The sequence below is a fragment of the Myodes glareolus genome, chromosome 5 (assembly GCF_982192425.1).
Source record: "Myodes glareolus chromosome 5, mMyoGla1.1, whole genome shotgun sequence".
In the NCBI taxonomy this organism is placed as follows: Eukaryota; Metazoa; Chordata; class Mammalia; order Rodentia; family Cricetidae; genus Myodes; species Myodes glareolus.
Window position 1 is genome coordinate 30,472,954 of NC_142030.1, and position 14,730 is coordinate 30,487,683.

The window sequence follows — 14,730 nt, forward strand, 5'->3', positions numbered from 1 at the left end:
CTTCATACGTGAGCTCACAGCAGCGGTGGCAGCGTGCACGAGCCCACCAAGCTCAAGCTGGGCCGGATCCCAGAATGAACAGGGGAGGTGGACATGAAATCCGTTGCAGCTGAGGAGCTGTTGGCAACTGAGAGCTACTGGGAGAGGGAGGGTCAAATTTCTTTAAGGGTGTTGGCCAAGCTCCGGTGGAAGACCGCAAATTTAAGAACGTATGGGCAGCACAAGCTGGACTTGATGGGTAGAAAATCACAAAGAAACACAAAGTTGGGTGGGTGGGCAGGGGAAGGGGATGGATCTCTGAGGAGCTGGGGGAGGTGAATACAGTCAAAACTCGCTGAGTGAAATTCTGAAGGACCTAATACGGCATACATTGAAAACTTAAAGTTCACATTTTTATTTCCGGGACCGTTTGAGTCGGGAGTGGGTGCGCACGTCCTGAAAATACCTTAGCGACCCTGTCATACACCTCCATGGCCATGATCCACTTGCACAGCCCCTCAGCTGCAGAAGAAGCCTTAGCAACCTTAGGGGGATCAAACTCGGGGTTTGTCAAGTATTCACTGCGGATCTTCTGCATCACAGTCACCTGCAGGACAGAGATTTAGACTGTAAGATTAACGCGTTCATTACGTAATCACAAAGAGGAAGAAAATCATACGTAATGAAAACATTTAGATTTTAAAGAGTTACACTGAGGACCCTTTCAATGACTTATTGGGTAGAAGACACTTGCCGCCAGGCCTGATAATCTGGGTTCAATCGCTAGCACTCACATGATGAAGGAGAGAGCAGTCCTTTGGCCTCTACCTGAGTGCCATGGCACACATACCCATACTTATAACACACAAACACTAAATAAATAAAATGAGTTTTTAAAGTTATGTTGTTTTTAAAAATAAAAATAAATATTTTGGGATAATTCTAAAAGAATAATTATAGCAGAAACAAAAATATTTATGATAAAAATACATAAATATATAAATATTGAAGAAAGGTGCCACTTCCAAAAATGCTAAGAAGATTGTGGATTGATAGAACGTTTGAAAACAGAATAATTAACATTAATAAATAACAATTCAAAAGGAAAATGTTACCTTCTTTATGTAAATATGAACAAGATTTTCTAATAAAGGAACTATTATATGAAGGGATTTAGAGAACTTTTCAAGTCAACAGTACACTAAAACAGGAATTTATTGACTTTTCAATAATCTGAAAGTGTTTTTTGTCATATAATTCATTCTACAGCCATTAATAAATGTTGTACCCCTTTATTAATTATCTTAATCTCACAAAAGGATTATCTCCTTACGTCTTATAAGACAGTGTATAATTTAAAGCTCTTTGACATCAGAACAAGTCGCATTTAGAGAGGAAACTCCACATAACTCACGGGAATATTGTCCTTGTCATAAACTCTCAGATCTCGTAAGAAATTCATATCTCCCAGGAGTTTTTTGCTAGGTCCCCAGTAATCAAATATCTACAAAGGAAGTTTATGGAAATGTACTAGTTATACAATGAAAAGCACATATTAGTTAGAAAAGCGTTTATATATTTTAAAAATCTTAACTTCTTGAAAATAAAGGCCCATTCCGTGCCAGACGTGGTGGTTGCACACCTGTAGTTCCAGCGTGCTAGAGGGGGCAGGTAGATCTCTGTGAATTCAAGGTCGGCTTGGTTAACTTATGCTTACAGTGTTCCAGGGCAGTTAGGGCTATGGGGAAAGCCCTGTGTTTAAAAAAAAAATAGGAAGAGACTCTTCTCCCAAGAACATGTTAAATATGTAAAGCATGATGTATTTTAAACATGGATATAAAGTTAATATTAAAATTTTAATCGTTGACCTGAAGGCTATATGTCACATTCTTAAAATCTTAACTACTAAATACAGGCCTCAGCATGTATTGACATAAGAACAGGAAGTCTGCATGGACAGAGAAGAAAATAGAAACAACTGGAACCCCGGCTTTCTGGTACCATATTTACTAGAGTATATACAGATACCATTTTCTGTAGTTAGTTATGAGTCCATTAAACCTGGAAAACAAGATTTTCCCCCCTGGATTACAGGTTGTTAGTATTTAATTTGATAATGGTAAAACAAATTCTGTTTTGCCATTCAATAATATGATTTAATCTGTGTCCAGTTATTACCTTGCCCCCAGTTCCTGAAGGATCTGAAATTTTTTCTGGTTTTATATCTTTCATGACACAAACAGCAGCCATAACGAGTTTAACACCAGCTGGAGGATTCTTCATTGATTTCACAATTGTAATATCAGCCGGCTATATAAAAAGAAAAGAAGACACCCTTATAAAATAGCTTACTTTTAAATAATGAGAATTAAAAAAAATAATGTTGGGGCTAGGTGTGGCAATATTCTTTAACCTCAGAACTCAGGAGGTGAGGGAAAGGGTGATAAGCTGTGGCCAGCCTGGGTTACACAGTGAGATGCTATCTCAAAAATAAAAACAAAAAAGTAATTCTGGGAAATAAATATCTTGAGAGTGGAGCAGAGACCAGACCTACGTCCTGATGGAGACGTGTTGAGTGCTAGGAAACCTCCAAAGAATCACTTGTAAAATGATGTAAACTAGCAACAAGCACGTGTTAGAGCGACGATTTGCCACCTGTCTGTCATTAGGAAAGATAGCACCAGGTGTCTTATTATCCAGTGTCCTTCTGAGATGATCTCTGATATTGATCTTGTCATGGATCAAGTGCCGGGAAGCTAGTGGGGATCTTGGTCCCTACGCGGTACAGGTTCCACCATCACATCCCCCAGGTCTCACTAGAACTCAAACAATGGGTGGCGTGAATTGTCTCACTGCTACGGGTGAGCATGAGCCGTATAGTTCTGTAGACAAAGTCTGTGGGCTTCCTTCTTGGAGAAACTGTTCCTCTGTTAGACCATTCTGTGGTTTGTCTTTGTGTGTCATTCTTAGTGACTCAATCTTAAGATCTTCTGTTGTTTTTTCAATAAATTGTTATTTATTCATAAATTTCCTTAAAACTTCTTGGCTTCTTATACTAAATAGAATCAACGAGGGCCCTAACTCATGTGAATAAAACTGCAGAGCAGGAAATACACAGCAGCAGACTCTGGCCGAAAGCAGAGGCTTAGACCAATGTCCTGAACTGGCAGGATTTGAAGGGACTAAGACTCGTGTAGTAGAGATTAATCTTAAAGTTCCTGGAACACAGTGATAAAATAGTTTCTTAAATAAATGGTCTTGGCTGGGCAGTGGTGGTGCACGCCTTTAATCCCAGCACTCAGGAGGCAGAGGCAGGTAGATCTCTGTGAGTTTGAGGCCAGCCTGGTCTACAAGAATTAGTTCCAGGACAGGTACCAAAGCTACAGAGAGACCCTGTCTTGAAAAAAAAAAAAAAAAGATCTAGGTTGCCTGGAATGATGGCTCTATTAAAAACAAGTTGTTTCGGGGTTCAGTTCTCAGCACCCACAGGGTGGCTTACAATCATCCTTTACCCACACTTACAGGAAATCTGATGCCCTTTCTTCTTGCTAAGTTTCAAACCCAGGACAAATGGCTGAGGTGCCTACTTAACACATCAAAGTGGCCCTGGCAGCCAGGTTCCCCGGACATCCTTCAGTACCTACCTGTTATAGAGTATGGCTGGCACACCCTGACCTCTGCCCTGAACTTCCCAGCCCAGGGGCTGGGCTGCCCTTCCCTCAGGGGCTCTTCCCTACATAATCCAGATTTTATGGTTACCCATCCTTGTATATCTTTGGCCTCCTGGCTGCTGCACTGGGTTCCCCTCTCTCCTGTCTCCTTCTCCCTTTCCGTCTCCCACATGTCCCAGCTCCATCTACTGGTCACGTCTACTCTGGATTCTCCCAGATGTCCCTGCCTCTGACTGTGCTCTCCCGTATTTCTACAGTAAACTTTTCTCTCCACCATACCTAGGAACAGTCATGTCTTTTCCTTTTCATTCTTCATTCACTTCTGACCACTGCAGGCACCGGACAGACATAGTACACACACATATGCAGGCAAAACACTCATACACATAAACTAAAATAATCTAAAAACAATTTTTTAAATAAAAACAAAATCTTGTTAAATTTGTCTGCGGTGACAAACCTCTACAGGGAAAATATGTGCCACATGGCTTTTAAGGAAGCATAAAGAATGGTAACAACGGGCTCCGGGCGGTTGATTCTGCTTTGTTCTTTAACAATTTCTAAGCTACACTGTTTATTGTACTGCTTGCAACCAAACCAAAGTGACAATATGCCACTACAATTATGCAATTTCATCAAAATCTTCACTACAGTTCAGGTACGAAAATATTGGGACACAATTTCAAAGAACAGATACTTTTCAAAATACAGCAAACATTTTCATTCGTGCACCAGGAAAGAAAGTGTTCAAAGGGATCTGCAGCGCAAGTCATTGCAGGTTACTTGTGAGAGGATTTCTGCAGCCAAGCATCTTTAACTTTAACCAATGACAGTGTGTCAGTACATTTAAAAATCACAAGACCCCTTTGTACTGGACATTGGTTGCCCATGACAAACTATCATAATACTGTGTTTTTAGAGCAAGATATCTGAGTATCATAAGTTCCATGGTGATTTGGTTTTCTCATGGAGATTAAAGATGGTTTTGTTGGGATAAATGCAGTTAACCAATAATGCCCCTTTTGCCACAAGGAACTTTTAGGACATTCACCCAACATTAGTTTTGTGTTCGAGGCCTTATCCAGAGTTTTGAGGATTCTATCTGTGCACTGTGACCTTAGGTATGTCTGTGAAACTGTTCCTTGACAGCCTAGAAGAGAGAAGTTAATCGGATGATTCATTTATCTAGCACCTGATTGTTAGTTGAAGATATTGGTTGATTGGATCAATTTGATATTGAATGATGTTATGTAACATGCACTGCATCAGGAAGCTCTCCATATTAACTACATCTAACATATTAACTACATCCTTCCTGTGTAAGGCTCAGTTTTATGAACACTGGTGTTTATAAGAGTTTTGTAAAAGATCTCAGTGTGTGTTCTTATTATTGGAGTCTTCATGATGTTGTGATTCATGTTAAGACTCATTTCAAATTCAGTGACATCATTATCCTGACAGCCATTGACTTGATTTGCCATTCCTAGAATTTCTGAATGACTTTTTTTTTCTGTGGATTAAATGGATTTATTTTAAAGTTCATTTCATTAGTATATTTGCTGAGACCAGATATTTGAAATGAGTTGCAATTTTGACTTCCTGATTGATTGTAATTCCCCAAAGAAGCGGCATATTCCTTTCTCTGCTCACCACTCGAGTGCATTTTGCTAACACACTGTGTTGCCCTCCCTGGGAAGGAAGGCAAACTTGATAAGAGACTTCACAGGGTGCCTTAAGGATTTTTGTTATCTTCCCGTGTTCTCTGTACATTTGACGCTCCAAGGCAAACATTTTGAATAACTTTCCCCCCAGGTCATTTTTTTCTATATCAGTCTGGCTGTTGAGTTTATAGTTTTGTCAGGTCTCCCACATGGAAAGTTATGGTAATGATCAAAGAAGCAGGCAAAGAACAAGGCCTGGATACTTTCAGCCGCCCTGGTCAACAGGTCATGACTCCCCTGTTCTGTTTGGTGAAGTGGCTCTCAGCCGCCCTGGTTAGCAGGTCATGACTCTCCTGTTCTGTTGGGCGAAGTGTTCTGGTTTTGCCTAAAGAGCCTTAAAAGTCACACACGGCACAATGTACAGCAAAAAGTGTGACTCACAGCTGCATAAGATACAACTTTGGGGTTTTCTATGCACGTATATCCAGGAAGCCGCAAAAGCAGTCACACATTTGTTCTTCCCTTTCCCTCCTCTCCCATCCCTTTCCTTCTGGCCCATGTGCAGAACCTCTTGGGATTCACAAAGACCATTCATTGCATTTCCACTAAACTATCCTGATTGAAAACTATCCATAAGCAAGGAAAACCAAATATGCAAATACAACACTGTATCAAAGAAAAACTGTTCAGATGTAAGTTTCATTTAACTTGACAAATGAACAATATAACCTAATATAAAATAAACACAGAATAGAGTCATATAAAATTTAAAATGGAGCCATAGCCCATTAACCAAAGACATGTATATTGTTTCCTTGTTGAGGAAACCCAAGGCGGCAAACTCAAATACTTTCCTTAAGTGTGTCTAGCGCAGACAGAGCCGCCTCCAAGGCTGGGATGGCCTCGGCCAGGTCACTCTCACACTCATTCTTCAGAGCCTGGGCTTCTTCTGCCTTCCCGCTGGCTATCTCTTCATCCAGTTTCACAAATTTCCTTTTTGCCTCTACTTGTGCAGACTCTATCTCAATAATCTAAGAAAAAAAATAAGGTGAAAATAGAGACACATTTCAAGCAGCCTATTGTTTCTTCAAGCCTCCAACAAAAGTTGGAGAATTAGGGAATTCAACACATCATTCTGAATAGGAGAAAGTTTGTTAAGAAAAATTAAGTTGTGAAGTTTGAAGGTAAATGAGTAGAGCTGGAAACAATCATTCTGAGCAGTCGGTCACCAGACCCAGAAAGACAAAGGTCCTATGTCTTTTGTGAATGTTAGTTTTGAATCTTTAGATATGTTTGTCTTGTTTAGAATACCCACAGATGTCAGTAAATTAGTAGGGAGATGAAGAAGGAATAGATTTCAAAGGAGGGAAGACAAAAGTAGTGATATAAAGGGGGGAAGAGGAATAATGGAACAGGAATGGTCAAATGGGGGTGGGGATGGGAAGGCAGGGTAGAGAAAGAAATACAGGGAGAGATAATTAATACAGAGAGGGATAATTAACACTAGAGACTTTCTGAAAAGAAAACTATATGAAAAACTACTATTGCGGAAGACTTCTAAAATGTAAACATCTACACACACAGAAAACTTTAATAGATTTACCCTATAATGATGCCCTACTAACCATAGGTTAACAAAAAAGCTCAGAGTCAGGAATGTGCTACCTCGGTAGGATTTGTTGGCCAGTAAGGGTTCATAGACACCTAGATATCACAGCCTGGGACAGAAAATTAAGATGTGGTTTCAAGAGTAGTTTTACACACCTCAACTGTCCTTTGACATCAATAAAAATACGGATTTCCTACCTGCATCATGCGTGCATTTTCAACTTTAGCCTCCTCCAGCTTGGGCTGTAATTCAACAAGCTCCAGTTTCATTTCACCAACCTAAACAGACGGTTTGTCGTTAGGTTTTCACTGCTGTGACAGGTGACATAGACACTAGAGGCTTAAATGCATCTTAAGATTCTGGCCATGAGAAATCTTAATTTTTCCAGTTCTCTGCATGCTAAAATAATTGTGAGAGCATATCCAGTTCCTTACACAAAAAGGCTTTGAATATTTTAGGTATTTCACCAGGCACTGGGACGAGTGGCCATGGAGGAAGTGAAACCATCGGAGAAGGGCCAGCTCAGGTGCTCTCATTACAGCACGACATACAAAACACTAGTGAGTATTAATAGCACTGGACTCATTAGAAAAAGCCCAACTTATATTTAACATCTGCTACAATACAAAGCCAAAATAGAGTTCTTCAACTCTCGAACGATAACAAATTATTTAAAAATAAAACAATGTATTTTTAAGTCTCGTTTGAGCAATTTAATGAGTTTCTCTAAACTTATTCATCTGTAAAACGAGCACCTACGAGGCACCGCCTCTTGGATTTGCTAAAAGAATCACTGAAACAGTGTGAGTGAGACACACAGCAGAGCCTCGTACACAACTTACTGCCAGCCAACAGCTGTTCTTGTTTTTGTTAATATTTTTTACATTTATCAGTACATATTATTATTTTGAACAGCCTATCAAGTTTACCTGAGACTCAGCAAAAGCTAACTGGTCAAGTCCATTCACGTAGCGTTGTTTCGCTCCCATGACAGCTTGCCGTTTCTTAGTCAACAGTTGCCGAAACGAGCCAATAAGTTCAAGATAAGAAGTAGCGGTGACGTAGTTATGTCTTCCCAGCTCTGCTAAGAACCTAGGAAGGAGTCAGGCATCGGACCACAACGTAAGTAATGGATTCCACAATGATGTAGATTCAGTGTAGCATTAACCGTAGGCGATTATGAATAAAGGTTAAGGTTTATGAGGAACATGCTAAGTCTTTTAACTTCACTAAACTCCAGAAATCTATATAACCATATTCAAAGTCCTTATCTTTAAAAAAATCAAAGAATGATGACACATTTAAAAAAGAATAAATCAACCAACAAAGTTGTCTATAAAAGGTGAACTACAACAAAAAAAATATAGTTTTTATTTTTCTATGTGTCCTACACCAGGAGGCTCTACCTTGTTAGACAAGGTAAGACACTCAAACCATTGTGTGAGATAGGCAAGCGTCCAGAAAGGGTACTGCAAAAGAGACCAGCATGAGTTACACTGCATGTTACATGTTGACTGAATGTACAAGGCCATACACGTGAGATACATATACCTTAAAGGAACTCTTCTGTATTACTGCTTCTAACACACGCCTGCTCTAAACAGCTTCCTAGTTAGTTCTACATCTCCTCTTGCTCTTTACACCACTGCTGCTGCTCTGCTTCCTCAGAGAAGCAAACTCCAGACAATTATAAGTTACACTCTCAGGGCCCAACCCATTCTCAAAACCCAAGAGAAGTAATTCAGTTTCTCATAGATACGCGGTATATATGTGATATTTCAGGGGATAAACATGGGATGCAGACCTACAGCACACTTCTTGGTACCACATTCCAAGTCACTCATACTGGATAACAGACTCTAGATGGTCAACACAAGAGCATGTAAGTTCACGCCTCTAGGAAGCAAGGACGTAGGGATCAATAGTTAGGACATATACACTGAGGTATCTACCCTCTCCCCACCATTCAGTTAACTCACCTTCTCAGGAATTTTCGCCCAGTGTCTCAGCAACAGTGTTTTACCTAAGAAATCTGCCACACCAACCACTGTTGATCAGATCAGGGCTGGGTATGAGACATAATGATAATCACATTTGGGGATAAAGTTGGAGCAGGAAGATAGAAATATTTGGCTAGCTTCTTCCTCCAGCTAAAACTGCAAGAAATTTGCTCAGAAGCCAAGAGGCAGGCAGCTTGCTCCAAACACAGTCAAAGAGAAAGCAAGGAAAGGCCAGAGGCAAGCGGTGATGCACACCAGAGAAAAACAGTTGTACGTTTTCCACAGATTCTAACTTTTGGCTGTTTTTCAGATCTTTGTGAGACAGACGTTCGTGGACTTTCATAATACATTCTTCTTTTCTATTACTTGCTAGTTGAGAGTTTCAACTAATTACATAACCAGAAACATTAGAAGACAATGAAATAAATATTAAAATGTCGCACTTTGGTGGAAAATGCAAGGCATTTGCATATTTCCAGCATCATTATTACTGACCTTTCTGAGAGGACCATAATGGAAGTGTGGAAGTGTTTACAGATCGGGACTATCTCTTGCCGCTCAACCTCAGTCAGCTCCAGGGTTTCTAAGAAATTCACAGCCACACGCTCAAGAGCATCTTCAGGCCATGGCTGGAAAGAAGGAGAAGAAAAATTTATGAAAGATGAGCAGTCTCCAGCGGTTAGGAGCACTGGTTGTTCTTCCAGTGAACCCAGGCTCAATTCCTAGCACCTATATGATAGCTCACAACTGTCTGCAGCTCCAAGGTGTTACACCCTCACACAGACACACATATAGGCAAAATATCAGAGCACATAAAAGAAAAATAAATGAATTATTTTAAAAAAGATGAGCAGTCTCAATCCAGCAACGTAAATAGTGACTTCATATAGAAGAAGAGCTTAGGAATATGAAGTTGAAAATTTAATGAGGAAAAGAGAATTAAGTAGACTGAGGTTCCAATATTTTTTAGATTTCTTTATACATGACGGTGAGAATAAGACTAGCACGATAAAGGATTGATGACACGTTACATGTTAAGAACATACTTATGTCACTTTCACCTCTTCTCTACTTGGATACCTGTTAGGCATCTCAATTTTAGCATGTCAATTGTAGAAGATGCTTTCTACTCAATATTAATTAGTTCCTTTTCCCATATGAGAACAGAGTGAAAAACCCTCTTTAATTTGGATTTCTGTCATTAGAAGTCCCTCATAATCCCTCCCAAGCTGAAGTTTTTATTTTCTTCTACCCAAATGTTCTCCTTAGCTAGTCTTCCACATCGGTGAAGTGCTTTCTTCTGCTTTATCCTGAACTGTGCCGACTGTGATCTCGCTCCAGGCCTTTCTCTTTCTTTTTCCTCTGACCTGCTTTCTCAGACCTTCATATGGCTCACTTTCTCACTTCCTTCATATTTATACCCCAAAGTAACCTACAGTGTTCCTGGAGCACTCTTTCTAGAACCATCTTCTCTCCCTGTTATTATTCAGCCTCCTGTGATGAGCTGTCCCCAGAACGTACTAATACCTCACGTTCCATCTACTCATTTGTCTACTACAAGTTTCTGTCCAACCCTTCACAGAATTACAAAACCCACGGAGGCAAGCACTTCCTTTTTATCTCTGCTGGATCTTCAGTGCCTAAAACAATACTTTGCAACAAATATTTCACATGTTTAATTAAACAGGTTTTGCTTCTTTATGTTTTTATTAGAATATTTTCCTGATTTCCTTTCATTCACTTTCAACAAGATGCTTGAAAAGTTTTTCCTTTTAGAGCAGTGCACATTTTAAGGTATTTTTTGTTGTTTGTTTTGTTTGTTGCTGTGGAATATTCCTTCTGCACACTGTGTAAATAAGGCTGAACTTGGTTTAATAAAGAAGCTGACTGGCAGTAGCTGGACAGGATAAGGTTAGGCAGGAAAACCAGACTAAGGACGCTGGGAAGAAGGGCGGAGCTAGAGGAGTCGCAAGCGAGACACGGAGAGGAAACAGGATGCAAGATGAAAGAGAGGTAATGCCATGTGGCAGAATGTAGATTAATGGAGATGGGTTAATTTAAATGAAAGAGTTAGCTAGTAATAAGCCTGAGATATTGGTCAAACATTTATAATTAAGTCTTCACATCAGTTATTTGGGAACTGCTGAGCAGGACAGAAAAGTCTGGGTATGGTTTATGTTTCTTAGGACAGGGTTTCTCTTTGTGGCCCTGGCTGTTCTGGAACTTACTCTGTATACCAGGCTGGCCTTGAACTCAGAGATTTGCCTGCCTGCCTGCCTCTGCCTCCTGAGTGCTGGGATTAGAGGCACAACCCACTACCCTAGTGTCAGTAGACCTCTTTCAATTAGAAGTCCTGAACCAAAGAAAAATGTTGCCCTTCTTCCAAATAAGGAGGAAATTCTCCTCTCTGACTGCCCTCGGGCTGTCACATTGGTTTTATTGTTGGCTCAGAAAAGAAGTAAAACAGGAGATCTTTGAAGTGTTGAGCCTCATGGCCTTCATACTAGAACTGTATCACTGACTCTTTAAAACCTGCAGCTAGCTTGTGGACTGAAGATCTTGATAACTGTAAGGCTCCATAATCACGGGAACCAAATCCATTCATACTCCCCCACCTGTCCACACACACACACACACACACACACACACACACACACACACACACACTTTTCTTTGTATTAAATTTTAAAATATGGGGGCTATAGGAATTGGGCTATAGGAAGTGAAGAACACTAGCTGCTCTCCTGGAGGACCCAGTACTCACATGGCACTCACAATAATCTTTAACTCCAGTTCTAGAGAACGGATGCCCTCTTTTGGCCTTTCTGGGCATGATTGGTGCACAGGCATACGTGCAGGCAAAATACCCATATGCATAAAATAAACTGAAATAAAAATAATCAATTAATTAAAAAGCATAGTAGTCTAGAGCAAGATGTGCTACTGGTGCAGGGGTGAGGTTCTCTACCACTGTTTCACTAGATTGGAGGCCTGCTCCACAGGAGTAAACACACACACACACACATACACTCCTCAATCCTCAAATGGCAAGAACCAGCATAGGCCCAAACTAGACTTTCTGAATGTGTAACAGTTGTATGACTGGGGCAGACTGCAGGGCCACTGGCAGTGGCACCAGGATTTATCCCTACTGCTTATACTGGCTTTTTGGAACCCATTCTCTTTGGATGGATACCTTGCTCAGCCTAGGGAGGGCCTTGGTCCTTCCTCAGAGCAATGTGCCTTACCCTCTCTGAGGAGTGGATGGGGAGTGAGGTGGGGGGAAAGGTGAAGAGAATGGGAGGAAGGGAGAAAATGGGAACTGGGCTTGGTATGTAAAATGAAAAAAGATAGCTTATTTTCTTTTCTAAAAAAATAGAAATAGGGGGCTGGAGAGATGGCTCAGAGGTTAAGAGTATTGCCTGTTCTTCCAAAGGTCCTGAGTTCAATTCCCAGCAACCACATGGTGGCTCACAACCATCTCATAATGGGGTCTGGTGCCCTCTTCTGGCCTGCGGGTATACACACAGACAGACTATTGTATACATAATAAATAAATATTTTTTAAAAAAGTTTAAAAAAAATAGAAATAAAACAATTAAAATTTAAAATGCAAAAACATAAAATTATAATGGAAATCTGGATTAATCACATCACATACAATATACAACATATATGCATTCTTATATATTATGTTAAACACACACATACACACATACACACATGCACACATACACACACACAGACACTGTCCTATGGTTCCAAATCTACCCTTCTATGCAACTGGTTAATTTCTATACTTCAAAAATTCACTGTTTTCACCAGTCCACACTTTGCAGATCCTCATCATTCTCTCTTCTTTGTAACTATTGCTTTTATGCTTTCTAGTACAGACTATGAACTGTCTCATAGTCTTATCCGCTCCTGGTGCTAAGTGCTATGCCCATCATTACAGTAACTTATCAATAAACACTTGCTGAGTGCTAATCCAGCTTAAATATGACTTTGGTAAAAATTTTCAGAATTAGCAACTCTACTCCCTCGAAACAAAACGAAACAAACCTGAAACCAATCAATAGTACAGCAATTGATGAGGGACGGGAACTGTCTTAGCCGGTTGCGAAAGGCGTCTCCTATGGGGCTGAAGGCCACGACGACGTGAAGGTTGTCTTTGCAGCGGTTCACAAAGAAAGCAAACAGGGCCAAGGGGCTGAGCTCGTCGTGCTTATTGCCAGCCTGAGCCACCGGACGGACCCCCTGCAGAGCAGAAGCCAGGAGATCAGATATTAGGATAGGAGGTGTATCACTGCCTTTAAATTCTTATTTTCATACCATTGGATGTTTAAAAACAAATGTCTGTCAAGAATTTACCTGGTAAAGATAATCCAAAAAACTCATCAAGATTACATATAGGCCTAAATGCAACATCTTTTTAGAGGAATAATGAAAACTAATATAATGTCCATCAGTAAGAAACTGGCTAAACTCACAAAACATCCTTCTCACTTTCACACTAGACTTTACATAACCTTTAAACAACAAAGAAAAGCCAGACTCAGAAAGACAAGCATTGAAAGCATGCTTTCTCTTACAAGCAAAATCTAGCATGTGTGTGTATGTGTGTGTGTGTGTGATCCACACAATGTACAGTAGAAACGTGGAGAAAAGAGTCTGAAGAAAGGGTGAGGAGAATGAGAGGATGCTGGGAAGGGAAGGACAAAATGACAAATACTGAACGTTCTCTCTCACACGTGGAACTTAAATCTAAAGCAGAAGGAAGCCTATGTGGAGGGAGGTAAAGGCCAGGGGGTGGCAAGCAAATCACCACGTCATAAGAAAGCTGTTAGTGTGCACGTATACGAAAACAGGGAAAACAAAAGAGGTATTGTGCATGCGCTATGGTAACACTAGCAAAATAAACAAAAACTAAGTCATGTAAGAATACACAAAATATGATTCCCTTGTGTTAACTTTAAAGATACGTAGTCTAGAGGTAAGGTATGCCCACTGGTTTAAGAACAGCATGGCTGTTATGGGGAACTAATCGCTTTCTGATTGGATGTGAGGCCTGCTCCACAGGAGAGAATTTATGCCTGGGACTGTTAACTTGGTCAAACTCCATGGATCAGGAGTTCCTTAGGCCTAAGGGAAAGCCTGCTACTGTTGCTCTGCTAAATGGACGTGTCGTCAAACTACCTTCTAAAAATTTATTTTATCAACCAGTGCTGTTCTCATCCTTGATTAGCGAAGCTTCTTTTTGCAGTGGGCCGTGGTTAATGCAGAAACTCATGCCTGGTTAAAATACTGTGGAGTCCACAGACCTAAATAGGCCATCTCTATCATATTCCCCTACCCACACCCCAGGGCTCAGAGAACATCATAGAGGAAAAGGTGAAAAGAATGTGGAGAGAGGAGAGGGGGGAGGTGCTGTGAGATGCTGTCTTCTGGCCATGAGTCGCACTTGTGAACTCATGGAAACTGTAATTACCTGCACAAAATAGTCAGTCAACATTCCAGCATGGATGAAGTGGCTAGTCTTCACCTATACCTGTGCTACTGGCAACTGACGTCTACTGGAGAAGGGAGAGTTAATTCTATCCAGGGGCATGGCCACTGGAGGCTGCCTCTGCCCCAGTGTATGGGCCCACACCCAGGTACATGCTGGTAGCACTAATTGGATTCACTGAGTTATTTAAACAACAACAACAAAAAAAAATATCACGAGGTAAAATGGTAATAATTGTTGTTTAAAAATTATTTAAACAACAACAACAACAAAAAATATCACGAGGTATGTGAGGGGTCTGAGG

General features: G+C 40.5%; 1 protein-coding gene across 1 annotated transcript in view; it reads right to left on the reverse strand.

Annotated features, from left to right (window-relative positions):
* Dnah12 (dynein axonemal heavy chain 12) overlaps nucleotides 1–14,730 on the reverse strand; it is a 162,664-nt gene that overhangs the window by 50,198 nt on the left and 97,736 nt on the right. The window contains 8 exon segments of the mRNA XM_087906207.1: nucleotides 446–586; nucleotides 1,394–1,483; nucleotides 2,158–2,289; nucleotides 6,154–6,342; nucleotides 7,118–7,198; nucleotides 7,850–8,012; nucleotides 9,416–9,549; nucleotides 12,983–13,177. Coding sequence (XP_087762333.1) covers nucleotides 446–586; nucleotides 1,394–1,483; nucleotides 2,158–2,289; nucleotides 6,154–6,342; nucleotides 7,118–7,198; nucleotides 7,850–8,012; nucleotides 9,416–9,549; nucleotides 12,983–13,177 — 1,125 coding nt within the window.